We start from the raw sequence: 14,838 nt of genomic DNA on the forward strand, positions 1-14,838 counted from the left end.
ACTAGTCTTATAGTCCCCCTCTGCTGTACTGAACTCATGTGTAGCATACCATTTCTTTAATTCTTTGAACTTTTTGTTGCGCAATCAATTTCCTTTTAAAATTAACAAATTAATTCATATATTTCTTATTTCCTCATACATGTATTAAGAGAAAAAGTAAAACCATCAGGCAGAACTCCTATGTTCACGTAACATTAGAGAGAAAAATCCTCCCTTCTCCTCCAGTCTCGCCTTCGCATCCACAGCTGACGATGACCAACCTTTTAGCTGGCAGCGCTACGGAACTTAGCGACCAGCTAGCGCTCCTTAGTAGCGTCGTTTAAAATGTGTACGCTATGACCGTGTTGCTGTTTTACTTCAGCGAAGGTGTGTTACGGCGGAATATAGACGGGTGGTGTAAATGTGTCCTGATACCCGAGTACCACGCTCAGCTTGTTGTTCCTCTCGTTACCTAACTTGTGTAGTCCGACGGGAGAATCGGAGGAGGGTCCAGCAATCGAAGCTAACAGCTCGGAGGCTAGCTCATACACAACGCAGCTACCTTGTTAGCCTTCTGGTTTGTTAACTACTTTGGTCTGGCTCGACTGCGCTTCGAATGGTGTTTGTTTTACAAGATAGCACCGTAAGTATGTCTTTAGTTCAAAATGGAACCATTGTGGCTTTTAATGATAAGAACAAGTTCGGGAAACTTGAGTTTCCTTTTTAACGTGACAACTGCTTGCTTTGTGGGTGGCTAGCTTGCAAGTCAGCTAACTGAAAAGCTCTTGTTTGTCAACAATACTAAAATGTGTCATCGTTTAGTTGCTCCGTGTGATACACTGTGCCTTTTTAATTGAGCAGCACAGCTGTAGATTGAAACAACTGAAAGTCGTTTAGTGGCGCTTTTGTTTGAGAGAAAGGGGAGTCATGTTTAATTTCAATAATTAACTTCTGTAATCTGCTGACATTTATCGTACGGGGTGTGTCGTTTCCGCAAGTCTAAATATTTGCTGCTGGCGGCACTGACAGATTGAGTAAGCAGCTGAGCTAAATGCTTTCTGTTTTGTGTTTGTGTTGCCTTCACAGCGATCCATCCAGTCCTGGATGAGAGGTTGACTGAAGCCTTTGGTTGCCTGTGATGTTCCGAGCTTTCCTGGCTGCATCACCAGACCTTTTCTGGTTCATTTTAGTAGCCATTTATCACTAGTCCCACACAAGTCTCTGCTTGGCAACAGTATGGTCTTTTGCACTGGCCCCACCCAGCCCACAGGGACAAGAACCCCCCAAAACCAAGCTCTCCAAATGATATGATAGTAGCCACCTGGATTACTTTCTGTGCCTGCAGGAGCCTTGTACAGGTTCTGCTCTTCCTCTCTTCCTCAAAGTCCCTTCATCCATTCTGGGAAACACTTGCCAGTTTGGTCTCCAACTCTGGAACCATGGGTAATAGCTGTGTATGTCGAGAAGATAGTGACTTGGAGGACCAACATCATGGTTCATCGAGAGCAACCCGAGGACAAGCTAGGCGGGTGGATCACAGTGCAGGTGTGGGTGCTGACGCCGCAGAGGCTCGGAGCAGTCGGCCCAGGGACCCGGTCAGGCCACCTCGTCGAGGTCGAGGGCCTCATGAGCCGAGACGGAAAAAGCAGAATGTAGATGGCCTGGTGCTGGACACGCTGGCTGTCATCAGGACGCTTGTAGACAAGTAAGTTGGAAAATGCCAACAACTATTCAATAAGCTCAACAAAAAGAAAACTTAGGGTGTTCTTGGTCTACAGCTCTTAAATTCTGTCTATCCTAATTCTTGTTGGGTTTTTTTAAATAACGTCAACCTGTAATGTTAACAGTGGGTTAACAATTAGGTGTCAATTAGGGTTCAGTGTTATTCTTGTGGTATTATAACAATAAACTGGGGAGTTATTCTTTTTTTCAGGAAATTGGGATCTTTCATAAAGAAAAGATTAATAATAAAGCATGCAGCTGCAGCTTATTCATGAAAAAAATCAATACTTTCACACAAAAGCCTGCTTAAAACAAAGGTGATTAAGAGCTCTGAGCTGCAGTTGCAAGCATTAATTTGTAGAACCTGTGGCTTTGAATAAGTAGAACCCATAAGCCCGTGCCACCTCCTCCACGTATTTGTTGTCGTTGAAGAACCAACTTGCATTTTGAGGTGTAGTACAGTGAGTCATGTTTCTGAAGTTCATGCAATAAGAAGAGATGCTCCCAAGGAAAACTGATTTCCTTGCGATTGTAGATAATCAGAAAAGAGAGATTTTACTGAGTGTTTCATGTCCACTGGGACTGTTGTCACAGATCTGTGCAACTGTCTCTTAGTATACACCAAATAACAGCCACAGTGTCTTTATTAACTCTTCTTTCATCGTGTTTAAAAGCCTTCTGTGCAAACATCTCAGTTTGTACCTAAAGCAACAGAACAGATTTTCCATCACAGCCTCTCGGTGGTTTGATGTTGGCTTTTTCAGCATGTTCTGTCTGATTCAGCCACTTGTTCAGTTGCCCTTTTTTTTTTTATTTCCAGATTTTTCATTTAACATCACTGACATCTGTTTTAACAGTGTGTTGCCACACAACTAAACCTCTTCAGGATAACAGTACATGTATGAATCAACAATAAGCTGCAAAAAATCGGACTAACAGTGTTTTAGAGGTTCACTGTTTGTCTTAAAATCGATGTATTGGCAAAATAAAGTAGACTTAAAATACTATTGCATAATCTCAGTTTGAAAATGGCTGTGTTTAAAACATTATTCCAACAGTGTGCAAACAATATGACTAATTAATGAAGGACATCTCACTTGCAGTATTACTAAGTAATGGTAGGAAATCTGAGAATTAAGCCGAGTCTGTGGCTGGCTATAGTGATAGTGGGTTTGATTTTTTTTGGGATCAGCTACAATAAGTAATGGTAACAGAAGCGTTATCATCAGTTACATCCACTGAACCAGATACATCGTAACTATACACTCGCTTCAGCCTCTCCACAGGATAACACTGTTGTCCATATCCATTACTGTGATCACAGAAACGCACAAAGACATGAGTCATTTGTTGATATTATTCCAGATGCTGTGATCACAGGGTCACAAACACTTTGGCTGGTTGAGTGCTTTTAGTGAGCATCACTACATTTGTGTTAATTGTGCACGCGCAAGTTTGTTATTTTTGGGTAAAGTGAAAAAGATGTAAAACAAAAAACCCTGCCTTGTTTTTCAGTGATCAAGAGCCTCCTTACTCCATGATCACGCTGCATGAGATGGCAGAGACGGGTAAGGAAACTTCTCTGAAACACGTTCACATGCTCAACACAAAACATGAAGCCACACAGCAAACAAACACCACTCTGGCAAGTCGGTGTTCTTTAAAAATGTGAAGAAGTGTGGCTCTGTGTGACATAAGAGCTTTTATTGTTGGTTCAAAGGTTATCAGATGTGTGAAAGAAGGAACACTTGCTCTGTGATGAAAACACGATATGATAAGGTGACAAAAACATTTCTTGGTTTGTCAAATGAACCCATTTCTCTAATATCGAGAGGGTTTATCTTTATTAGTGACTAGAGAGGAGTTCCAGGAATTAACAGTCCTGTGTGCATATGCTTTCCCTTCCCCCCTCAGGCTCAATGTCGGAGTTGTTTATGAGAAGTGCTAAGGAAGTATCATTACAGTGCATTGAACTCAGTAGATGTTTTTCTGCTTTGATATATCTGGACTATTTGAAAACTTGCTTGCTCCAAATTTACCTGTGGTATTCTAAAATGCGCACTTCTGGACATCATACTGACTGGTTACCATTTCGTGGCGATTCAGCAGCAGAGTTTGCTTTATCTGTCAGAAAAGACCCCGTATGTGTGACAATGGCTTTATCCTTCTAAAGCTTTCCCACATGCGCTGCAGCTCTCGCTTCGTCTAAGAGTTGCCCAACAGAGGTGCTCGTGAGAAACGAATGCAAGGTGCCACTGGATCAGACATTACCTGGTCTTAAACCTGCTCCCCAGTACAAAGTCTTGGTGAGATTATGCTAGTGGTCAGGAAGTGCAGCTAACAGTTTGTCACATTTATGTTGTGCCTCTATTTTCCATCTAATCTCGCCTTAACCACAAAGGATTTCCAAGTGGATCCAATTATTTTCAGGTTATAATGAAAGCACACCTGTATGGTAGCACTGCTAAGTTTAAAGTTGGATGACACCATGCATTAGCACTTGGATGAGATCTGCTCCGTGTATGAGCTTGACTCCCACCAGTTGTGGCCTGTTTCTTCTAGTCATTTTTCAGTCCCCGTTTGTTTGTCTTGAATTGATGTATCATCTCCCTTATTCAGATAAGTGTGCATGCACGCTTCAATTGTGCAATTTGTAGTGTTCAAAACTGGTCTGGGTTGTGCAATCTCTTGTTAACAGTAAGCACAGTTTTGACCAAAATACGCAAAACCTGAGTGGACTGAATGTGAGCAGAGGAGTGGGACTGCAGCAGTCCCGAGCTAAGGTTGCTTCCTCAGCATATGTACTCCAGCTTGCCCAGCCTGAGGGGAGCAGTTCATCATTTGGGGAAGGGACACAGTCGTGATTTATCCCACATACATAATGTATTAGAGTTCACACTTTTACCCCAATCTAGTGAGTTTTATTTATGGAATAATTTTGTGCTAGTTTGATGTTTCTGTTGAATTCTTTTTGTTGTGCTTGTGGTTTCGTGTGCATATGGTTGAAGCCCTCACATTTGCTTGAGGCGTGCAGTGTTTGGATGTGTATGCTACCTTGTGAATTCTTGCACAAGCCTGGTGTCATGCACATATGGTGTTTGACGCTCACAAGGCTCGGTGTTGTGTGGCTTGACAGCAGCCAAGCTGGGTATTAGCTTGCAGTCCTGAACCCTGAGTCCAGCCAAGAAGCAAATCAGTCAGCTAGCCAGTCACTTTCTGTTTGACACGTGCAAGCAATGTAAATTATTCATAAGATAGTTGGCTTTCATGAGTGATATTACAGAAAGGATTTCTCACTGAGTCACCTAATGGGCAGGAAATGCATGCTTTAGTAGGCTGCGTATTATACTCACAACCGAGGGTTATGTTGGTGAGCACGGATTTATACTCAAACATCTTCTTTCCTTGTGAGAGAAACAGCAGAGGAAGCTTTGCTTGGATGAGGCTTTAACAGCAGCTGTGAAAGGAAATGATGGAGAAGAGAAAGGAATTTATATTTTGCACTGAGTATTTATTATTTAAGAGTTTATGCGAAAAACAACCCAGACATGCTCATTGATTTCACACAGTGTTGACTGTTTTATTCTTTCTTTTTTTCAGTTTTAATTTTCCAACCAGCATCGTCAGTCCACAGATACTTGCTCCTTTCAGAAACATCTCACTGGAGATCATTCAGATGAAATGGACAAATCATGGAATTTGAGCCAGATTAAATACACCTTGTACAAATGAACAAACAAGTCTCAGAAAAGAGACCAAGAAGTGTGCTGCTACTTTTGCTAGTGTGGGCTCAATGACGGCTGGTTTGCCCTACAGACAGAACACGAGTGTCAACCATATAATGCCAGTATCCAAACAGCATCTGTGCACAACTCTGTTCTAGCTGAATGCATCAGAAAATGAGGCAAAATCTTGTGGGACCATTTAATAATTGCACCTTAGATTTTAATTATGTATTTTGGAAGACACAACATGCTCACTACCGTGAGGTAGAGCAGGTAAAGAACCGTAAGATCTAGGGCATTCATGTCACGGCTGACCTGGCCTGTGCCTTAATTTACATCTCGCCTGGTAGAGAAGGACCAGCAGAGGCTCTTTTTTCCCCCAGAAAGCTTAACCTGTTAAGCCCCCAGCGGCTTTATGATCTCCGCCCACCCGGTGATAAACTTTGTCCCTGTTCTTTCTGGAGGACGGTATAGGACCACTGAAGCAAGAACCAACAGACGCACGCATGCAGGCACCTCGGGCCATGCACTGGACTCCTGCACTTTAAAACGTGCGGCTACAATGCTGCCTCTTTATTCGTTTCCCTGTTGTGTGTATTTATTTATTTGAAGTCTTTCTGTGTTTTAAGCTGAGAACTATCATACAGAAATATGTTGTGTGACTGCTTAATGACAATGACGAATCTTTTGATTCTCAAGGAGGCAGATTACCAAAAACCAACAGTGTAAAATAACAAAAGTGATACAAAATCTCGGTTGAAAGTTTCTTGTTTTCTCTTAGATGACGGCTGGCTGGAGGTTGTCCAGTCTCTGATACGAGTGATTCCACTGGATGATCCACTAGGCCCTGCAGTGATCACACTTCTCCTGGATGAGTGTCCTCTACCCACCAAGGTATCAATCTGACCTTTAACCTAGAAAGTAATGGATGTGATCTTAAATCTGCCGTTCCTTGGCCTTTCTGTTTGACTGCAGCTCTAATCAGAACAACAATCTTTGACTTGTTCTTTCCCCTTTTCTGTATTTTGATGACGCTCGCTCACTCACATTTCTCTGCGCATATGTTTCAGTTAAAAAGATGCTCGTTTATATTTGGAAGCAGCATTTTAAATCATTAGTTTCAATTTTCACTCAAGTCACACAGATTAAAGGAAGTGCAGCTATTTTTGTAGATTTCTTATCATTTCTATTAATTAGAAATGATAAAAATGAAATCACAGTTATTGTTATTATTGTCCAGGATAGATTAATCTTGTGTAGAACAAGAAGTGCTCATTCAGCTAAAACATTTTTGTTTTTTCCCCTCCGATCCCCCCCTTCACCCACAACCTTTTTTTTTTAAACTTCTTTGAACAAATAAAATGTGCCTCCTGCTTCCATGATCAGTGATGTGGGGACAGAGGCCGTACCGTTACACTCTGAACAGAGTGAGCTCCTCACAGTATCCCACAGAAATGCAGTGAATCCAGTGGAACTTATATTTCACACAATATCATGTAATAATAATAATAAGGTATACTTTATTGATCCCTGTGGGGAAATTCCTTCCTGCATTTAACCCATTCACTCAGTGAAGCAGTGGGCTGCCATTGGCCGCCTGGGTAGAAGTGTGTAGGGACGGTACCTTGCTCAGGGGTACCACAGGGTAGCCGTTCAGGGGAATCGAACCCCTGACCTTCCGATCACGGGGCCCTAAGACTCAATCAGTACAATCTTAGAATAGAAATTGTGGGTGCTCCGCGCCAACTGTGCATGGAATAATCCTGGTTTATGTCCTTGTAGCATCATCTGTCAGGATCATGGAAGTGTTTTTAAATGTTTAAAACAGAAGCGTTCCAGCTTTCTGTGGTGCTTGACTTTAGGTTGTTTGGAGAAACAATGAATGATCCTCGCTGAAGTTTTCCTTTTCTGTTCAGGATGCTCTCCAGAAACTCTCGGACATGTTGAGTCTGAGTTCAGCCGTTGCACAACAAGACGCTCTAAACCCCGCTAAACACAGAAACACCACTGCGGTCCTGGGATGCCTGGCAGAGAAGCTAGCCGGTACAGTCCACAGTTCTGGTTTATTTGTGTTTAATTTTTGGTATTTTTATGTTTTCAATAAACCTAAAGAAAGACCAAATGTTTGGTACGTTTGCCCTGTTTCTTACAACACCTTTTATTTTGTAGGATTGCCCAGTATTGGGTTGTTGAGCCCTGGAACCCTTGAATACCTTCTAGAGAGCCTGGTGAGCAGACCTTGACACGCGGTGTTGTTTAGTGTGTGGTATGCTGCACGAATGACACTGTTGCACATTGCCTACAATTTGCTGATGCCTTGTGGTCCGAGAGCTTTTATTATCCTTCAGACGGAGCTCTATAACACCGGGTAACCTAGGGCTGCTCGATTATGGCAAAAATGATAATCACGATAATCGTCTCGATTATTTGACGATATTTATTTAACAATAACAATGTGTTGAATAATGACTTTAAAAATAATATAAAATAAGAAACAAATGAAAAATGTAAACATCTGTGTTTAGTGAGCTTTGCAGTGTTGCTCTGTGGTGCAGCTACACTGTAGCAAAGTTCACACTGTGTCTACTTGATCCACGTCTGACTGAACCCGTAATGTTTCCACACCACTGAAGTTTTTTTTACCTCTTTTCAACCAACGGCAGTCACTCTCCTCTCCAAATAACTTCTGCTGAGCTTTCCGAGCTTCCCTCGGGTCCTCTTAATCAGCGGTCCCCAACCCCCGGGCCTCGGACCGGTACCGGTCGCAAAAAAGGTTGGAGACCGCTGCTCTTAATTGTTGTGACACGTGTTCGAAATGCAGAGAGGTGCGCTCGATTTGCCACACGGAGCAGCGCGAGAGTAAAGCACGAGGGAGGGGCTAATAATCGGCTCAGTCATTTTTAATGATCGTTGAAAGCCCAGATCGTAATCGAGATTACAATTCGATTAATTGAGCAGCCCTAGGGTAACGTTCTACTTGCAAGAACAGTGAGAAAGCTTCAGGTTACTTAAAACGAAGTCTGGTAAGGTCCAATCACGTCGAGCAGCCAGGTTACAAATCCCCGATGATGCATGGCAGAGACGGTGGACTATAAAGATGTGGACACCACTCTGCTACATCTGCTGGGATCGCTCTCGCTGTTTATTAGATAAGAGCTGCACTTTTTCTGTGACACTGCGTCACCAAGTTTTGTCAGAGCTATAAAGAAGTCGGGTCTGTTGCAGTGCGCATTTCAGGCTGGTCTAACAACAGCAACAAAACACATCAGCATTTTCTGACAAAGACAACAGACGCAATATTGAAGTGGCCAAATTTAGTGGGAATAAGTGCGTTTCTTTGGACTGGTTGTATTTGTGCCACTGCGAACATGAATGCGATCACGTCACTGCAGCGACTTTTTATAAAGTACTCAAGGGAGCGTTAAGGTTGAATTATAACATGAAAGTTAATGGTTTGTTTAATTGGTGAAATATGTGGAAAATGAATGTGTAATATTTGTGGTTCCTCCAGAGCTCCGAGGCCCACCCCACTGTCATGCTGTTTGCTCTCATCGCTTTGGAGAAGTTCTCTCAGACAAGTAGGTTCACTCACTATATGAAGCCAGTTTAAAAACGAAGACTCACGATTAGGCTGGTGAAATAAGACGTGTGTTATCAGATAAATGAGCCGAGGAGCTGTAAACGGCTCTTCTGCTGTCGATTAGTGTTTCACAGAATTCAGATGAGTGCTTTTGTTTAGCAGTTTTATTGCCTGAGCGATGAAGCATAATAGCACTAAAACCCACCACTTCTCTGTATTTCACGACTAGGACGTAATGGTCTCAGTTACAAATCTTTTCCTATAGTTTCTCTAATATGCCAGCATTGAGCTGCCCCCTACATATTTAATTGAAGTCACTGCATAAAGAACTGTGAGGTCTGTTTAGAGACAGGGCTTCATGTGATTTGTTTTGCTTCATTTCAAATGGCTCACGTTTTATTGATGCTGTTTGTTCTTGAACATGTTTTCTCCCATTTGTGTTGTCAATTCTGCTCCGAGTGCTCCTGAAACGTGGGCGACTGTAGCTCGATGCGGTGCACAAACAGCACTGAAGCTGCTGATGCTCAGCTAATTGAGATCCTCCCGTGTAGGGATGCTTTTACACACAGCAGTGTTGTGACGCATTGTGCGAGGTTCACAGATTCAGACGTTCTGGTTTCCTTTGCTTAGGCGAGAACAAGCTGACTGTGTCCGAGTCTTCGATCAGCGATCGTCTGGCTGTTCTGGAGTCTTGGGCAGAACATCCTGACTATCTAAAGAGGCAGGTTGGATTTTGTGCACAGTGGAGCCTTGACAACTTGTGTGAGTAGCCCCATGTTTCACCTGTTCTGTGCCAGTGTAGTTTCTTAGATGAGCCAATTATAATCCTCTGAGTCACCGACAAAAGAAAAGCTATCATTTTTCTCCCGCTCTTCTCCATCCAGTCCTAAAGGACGGTCGTCAGTTCACCTACGAAAAAGTCAACCTCACGAATATCAACGCCATGCTGAACAGCAACGATGTTAGCGAGTACCTCAAGATCTCCCCGACTGGACTCGAGGTCAGTCTGCGTGTGAATGCAGATTCGATGCAGAGTTTTTATTGTAACTGAAAAGTCTGAACCTTTGCTCCTTCTGTTTGCTCGTCTTCAGGCGCGATGTGATGCCTCATCCTTTGAGAGCGTGCGCTGTACATTCTGTGTGGATTCGGGCGTTTGGTACTACGAGGTGACGGTTATCACATCGGGGGTGATGCAGATCGGATGGGCCACCAAGGACAGCAAGTTCCTAAACCATGTACTTGCACACTTTTACAGTTTGCCCTTAGCAAAGTGTTCTGAATCTGATGAGATATTCTCCTTTGGGTTGACTGCACCACCTAATCTGTGTGTGTGTGTGTGTTACAGGAAGGTTATGGAATAGGAGATGATGAATACTCGTGTGCGTACGATGGCTGCAGGCAGCTAATCTGGTACAACGCTCGCAGTAAACCTCATGCTCACCCCTGCTGGAAGGAGGGTACGCTGTACTGACATACATGTAGTTATAATCAGGCATTGCTGCCATCTTTTTGCTGACTTTAAAGACATTTTCAAATGTTCCCATTTTAAGAAGCCTGTGTTATAATGACATGAGTGTCAATGTTTGGAAATAGCTTTGTTATTTCGGCGTGACTGTTTTGTGATTTTTAGCGCCCACGCTGTCACTGCCAACATTCAGGCTCTGGCCCACATCCCACACAGATAACAGTAATAGCACGCCAAAGCTTCATTCTGCTGCGTGTGCGTTCCCTTTAGGAGATGCCATCGGCTTCCTGTTGGATCTCAGCAAAAAGCAGATGATCTTTTACCTGAACGGACATCAGCTCCCGCCAGAGAAACAGGTGTTCTCATCTGCCACGTGAGTCCACACAAAGTCTGTCATCTCCTCTCGTCATGTTTCACTTCCTCCCTTCCTCTCCTTTCCTCATTTTTCTCTTTATTTTGTTCTGTCTCTCCACATTTTCTCTCATTTATCCCCGTGTTTTCTTCCCCTCTGTGCCAGGTCCGGCTTCTTCGCGGCAGCCAGCTTCATGTCGTACCAGCAGTGTGAGTTTAACTTCGGGGCCAAGCCTTTCCGTCACCCACCTTCTGTCAAGTTCAGCACCTTCAATGACTTTGCTTCACTGCTGCCCAGTGAAAAGATCATCCTGCCCAGGTAAGACATGAAACAGGTCCGTGACCTATTTTATTTATTTACTTCGTGGTGTTGGATGATGCTGTGAGAGGTTGGGAAAGCAGTGTGTAATCTGCTGTAACTAAACTGTCCTCTGAATGGTTCTTGTATAGCTTTTTTACTCTGAGCACTCAAAGCGCTTTATACAACGAATTCATTCACTCATCATTCTTTAAACCTCTCATTAGAGTCTGTCGGCTGCATCAAACCAGCACTTTTATTTCAACGGTAACATTAAAATCTTCAGTGCATTTGTCTCCTACACGTCAAACTTTGCTCTGGGCAGATGCTCGGTCTTGGCTCAGTGTAACCACGCAACCATACTCTGAAAGTGGAGCAAAAACAAAACCCTGATGTCATATCTGATTTAATAAGACAGGATGGAGACGGGCTACAGCTGCTTAATACAAAGCTCTAATGTTCCTCTGTGTCAGGACGTTGTTTACTCAACTTTGCAGCGATCTGTTGCAACAACGGGACCTTGAACGTTACCACAGTTGGATCATCGCGTCTCTAAAACATCATCAACAAAAATAGCAAAATAACGTGGACAAAGAAAAGACTCGACGTAGGTGTTTGTTATAGTGTCCTGTCACTGACTGACAAATGAAAAGGATGGACAGCTTTTCATTTCCTGTTTTTGTCTTTTCTTTGAAACACAGTCGGGCTAAATGAAGGAAAGACTGACGCAATAGAAATGGCTGCATCTAAAAACCAAGCGTCTGTCCACACCACCGTGTGCAGCATGACGCATTAAGCAGCTGTCCCACAGAAAATCTGTCAGCTGAGCTTCAGCAGCTCAACGTTAGCTTGTTCGTCCTAAAAATGCACATAAAATGTGACCTTTAAAAAGAAACCTAAATGTAACCGTTTGAGTTGCATATTCCACATCTGGATTTTATTTTATTTACTGCTTTATTTTTACATTTGCAAAAAATGCAACAATTAACATTTTTTTAATTAAAAAAGGGGTTAAGACAGCTTGTTTCAGAGCACCGTAAGGTAATTGGGGATTATTTTGAACTTGAAATGCATGGCTCTAAATGAGTGTAATGACTCTGATCAGTCACTCCCCCCACACATCGATTTTGAACGCTGTGGGAAAGCGAGACGGCGTGACGAGAAGGAACGATTGCATGAAAACTGTCCGTGTGTGTGTCCAGTCTTCTTTTTCCTTAGACAGAACAAACCCCAGCAGACGGTGCACCTGCATGTGTATAGAAACGTCACGTGTGTATTTGTGTGCGTGTGTTTCCTAGACACCGGCGTCTGGCCTTAATGAGGCAGGTTAGCATCCGAGACAACTGCTGCACGCTGTGTTGTGACGTCATGGCCGACACAGAGCTGCGGCCCTGTGGACATGGGTATGTGTTCTTCTGCTGTCAATAAAACGTCTGTGAAACTCAAGTTCATTTTTGTTCACTCCTTAAACAGGAACAATCTGACTTTGTCCCGTCTCTTTTCCACAGTGGTATGTGTATGGAGTGTGCCTTACAGTTAGAGACGTGCCCCCTCTGCCGTCACGACATCCAGACCCGCGTCAGACTCATTGCACACGTCTCCTGACACACTTCCTGCGCTCGCTCCAGTAAACGGAGACACACAAGCCCTTTAGCTTCCTCCTCCTCCTCTAATCCCCTCTTACCCCACAGGGCTGCGAGGACGTTGCCACAGTGTTGCGATGATGGCAGAACGCTGAATTCTGGTCAGACGAGATGGCGGCAATGGAGGGGTGGATAGATGAAAGAAAGGAGATGAGAGGAGGGGCAAAAAACCGACAGCTGGAACCCCCAGGAGCTTTTCCTCGTCTATCTACATCTCCTCTTTTATATCCTTCTGACAACTCGCTGCAGAAGCTGGGCCAAGAAAACTTTCTACTTTTTTTTTTTTCCAAATAAAAGCGCAGAGACCGTGTAACTCGGCTACAGACAGAACCGAGTTCCTATCTCCAGGCCCCGTGTAAAGCTATTTAAAAACAAAGAACCTTTCCATCACGAGGACCCCACTTGTGCTTTCAGTCCTGAGGCTGCTACTATTTAACCCCATCGCTGTCATGCACACGTCTGCAGACGTGACAGGGCTTGGTCACAGAGGAAAACGCAGCCTGTAGTACAGTATTAAACCGAAGGTACAAACTTGAAACGTGTCTTACTTTCTTTTTTTGCTTACAGATGCGTGAGTAATTGTGTTCTCACTGTAGCATTTTCATTTTCTCCAACACTCAAACCCTGGGCAGCTTTCCCGTCTGTACTGATCGATCACCCAGTAGGAGGTTTTTCATTCTATTGTTGGCTAAAATCTCAGATTCTACTCTGTCTAATTGACTTTAATCGCTTGAGTTCAATTTTCTGATTAAGTTTACAAAGCAAATCACAAAAGAAAGTAAATGGCAGAAATAACGTGTTTCTGTCTGAATAAGAACTGATTGATTTGACCCTCCTTTTTGTGCTTTACTCGTTTATAAAGCAACCACAGAATGTGGGGATTAAAATTTACATTAAAGTCACATACAAGTGATCGCAGTCAGGTTTCTTCCTCCCGGTTATAAATGCACATTTTAAAGAACCAGTGTAAGGGAAGTGTGTACTCGCACCACCACACACTGTAAAACTTGATTAGTGCCAACAGTTGGGGAACAGGAGTCGAGCTTGTCTGAGAGGCTGTTTGATTTTTGGTTTGTGATGACAAACCTGACACTTTTCAGTCCACAAAAAGTTTTTAGTTGGTCACTTAAAATGAGGCTGAACGCTGATGTTGGCTCACGAGCTGAGCGGTGGATTGCAGGAGGAAATGTGGATTGATCGTTCACGTGCTGCACGTCACAGCGCTGCTGGTGATCTTGTGTTAAAAGCAAAGTTTGTCAGAAGTGCTCAGGCTGAGTAAAAACGCAGGTTCTGTACAACTCCTGCTCCCTTTTCTTCATCTTCCCTCTTCTTGTCTTTTGCCTTGTGTTTGTCTTTCTGTCCATCCTTTACTTGAAGCATCTCTGGGTTGACTGAATTATGTTTGTATTTTGGAAACAGGTGACAAAATTAATCGTACGTTAAATCATAATTCAGTAAAATTGTATTGTACAATTTTAAAACGCCCAATGGCATTTCAAATGACAGCAATTTTACATTTATCCTGTTCTTATAGTTTCTGAAGGAGTTGACGCTTCATGCTGCATGAACAAAATCAGTAAAATCATTCACACGATACTAGAACGGTTTATGACAACAGCAGAATCTCTCGGTATTACAAAAGACCGGTATGGTCGTTGTTTGCTATGTTGTATTTTCCTGGAGCACCTTATCCATGGAGGTGTGTGTGTGTGTGTGTGTGTGTGTGTGTGTGTGTGTGTGACAGAGTGAGAGAGAGAGAGAGAGAGAATGTATTTAATACATCTGTAAAGGAAAATCTCCCCGAGTTCCCAAAGATGTGATTTATTGAAGAATTGTTTCCTGGATTGTGACATTTGTAATAAATGTATGTTCATGTGATTCTTTTGTGTGACTCCTGCTACAAAACCAAACTATTGATACACTCACTGATCATTTTACCCACTGGCCTGTGAAATGTGGACATTTTTAAACACACACAGCAACTCTTTAAGTAACAGCTGATCTCCGTCTCCTCTGGATATTAGTCAGGGATCTATTGCTATGTTTTTGTCGCTTGGTGTGTTGGTAATTTATCA

At 43.0% G+C, this 14,838-nt stretch overlaps 1 protein-coding gene across 1 annotated transcript; it reads left to right on the top strand.

Moving 5' to 3' along the window:
• The first annotated feature begins 195 nt into the window (after positions 1-195).
• On the top strand, positions 196-14,641 carry rspry1 (ring finger and SPRY domain containing 1). The gene is made up of 15 exons (XM_005935791.3): positions 196-622; positions 1,066-1,684; positions 3,217-3,269; positions 6,208-6,320; positions 7,343-7,469; positions 7,596-7,654; positions 8,938-9,004; positions 9,637-9,768; positions 9,891-10,006; positions 10,098-10,241; positions 10,352-10,463; positions 10,742-10,844; positions 10,989-11,141; positions 12,419-12,523; positions 12,629-14,641. Exons 2-15 carry the CDS (start codon positions 1,287-1,289, stop codon positions 12,723-12,725), a joined length of 1,779 nt encoding a protein of 592 aa, XP_005935853.1. The 5' UTR covers positions 196-622; positions 1,066-1,286; the 3' UTR covers positions 12,726-14,641.
• Positions 14,642-14,838: the final 197 nt, after the last annotated feature.

Source organism: Haplochromis burtoni, unplaced genomic scaffold, assembly GCF_018398535.1.
Source record: "Haplochromis burtoni strain Fernald_Lab_line unplaced genomic scaffold, NCSU_Asbu1 Contig_201, whole genome shotgun sequence".
NCBI classification, from domain to species: Eukaryota; Metazoa; Chordata; class Actinopteri; order Cichliformes; family Cichlidae; genus Haplochromis; species Haplochromis burtoni.

Coding starts and splice junctions, on each gene's coding strand:
- rspry1 (XM_005935791.3), top strand. CDS start 1,287: ATGATAGTAGCCACCTGGATTACTTTCTGTGCCTGCAGGAGCCTTGTA. Junction 7,655..8,937: donor AATACCTTCTAGAGAGCCTG/GTGAGCAGACCT, acceptor TGGTTCCTCCAG/AGCTCCGAGGCCCACCCCAC. Junction 11,142..12,418: donor GAAAAGATCATCCTGCCCAG/GTAAGACATGAA, acceptor TGTGTTTCCTAG/ACACCGGCGTCTGGCCTTAA.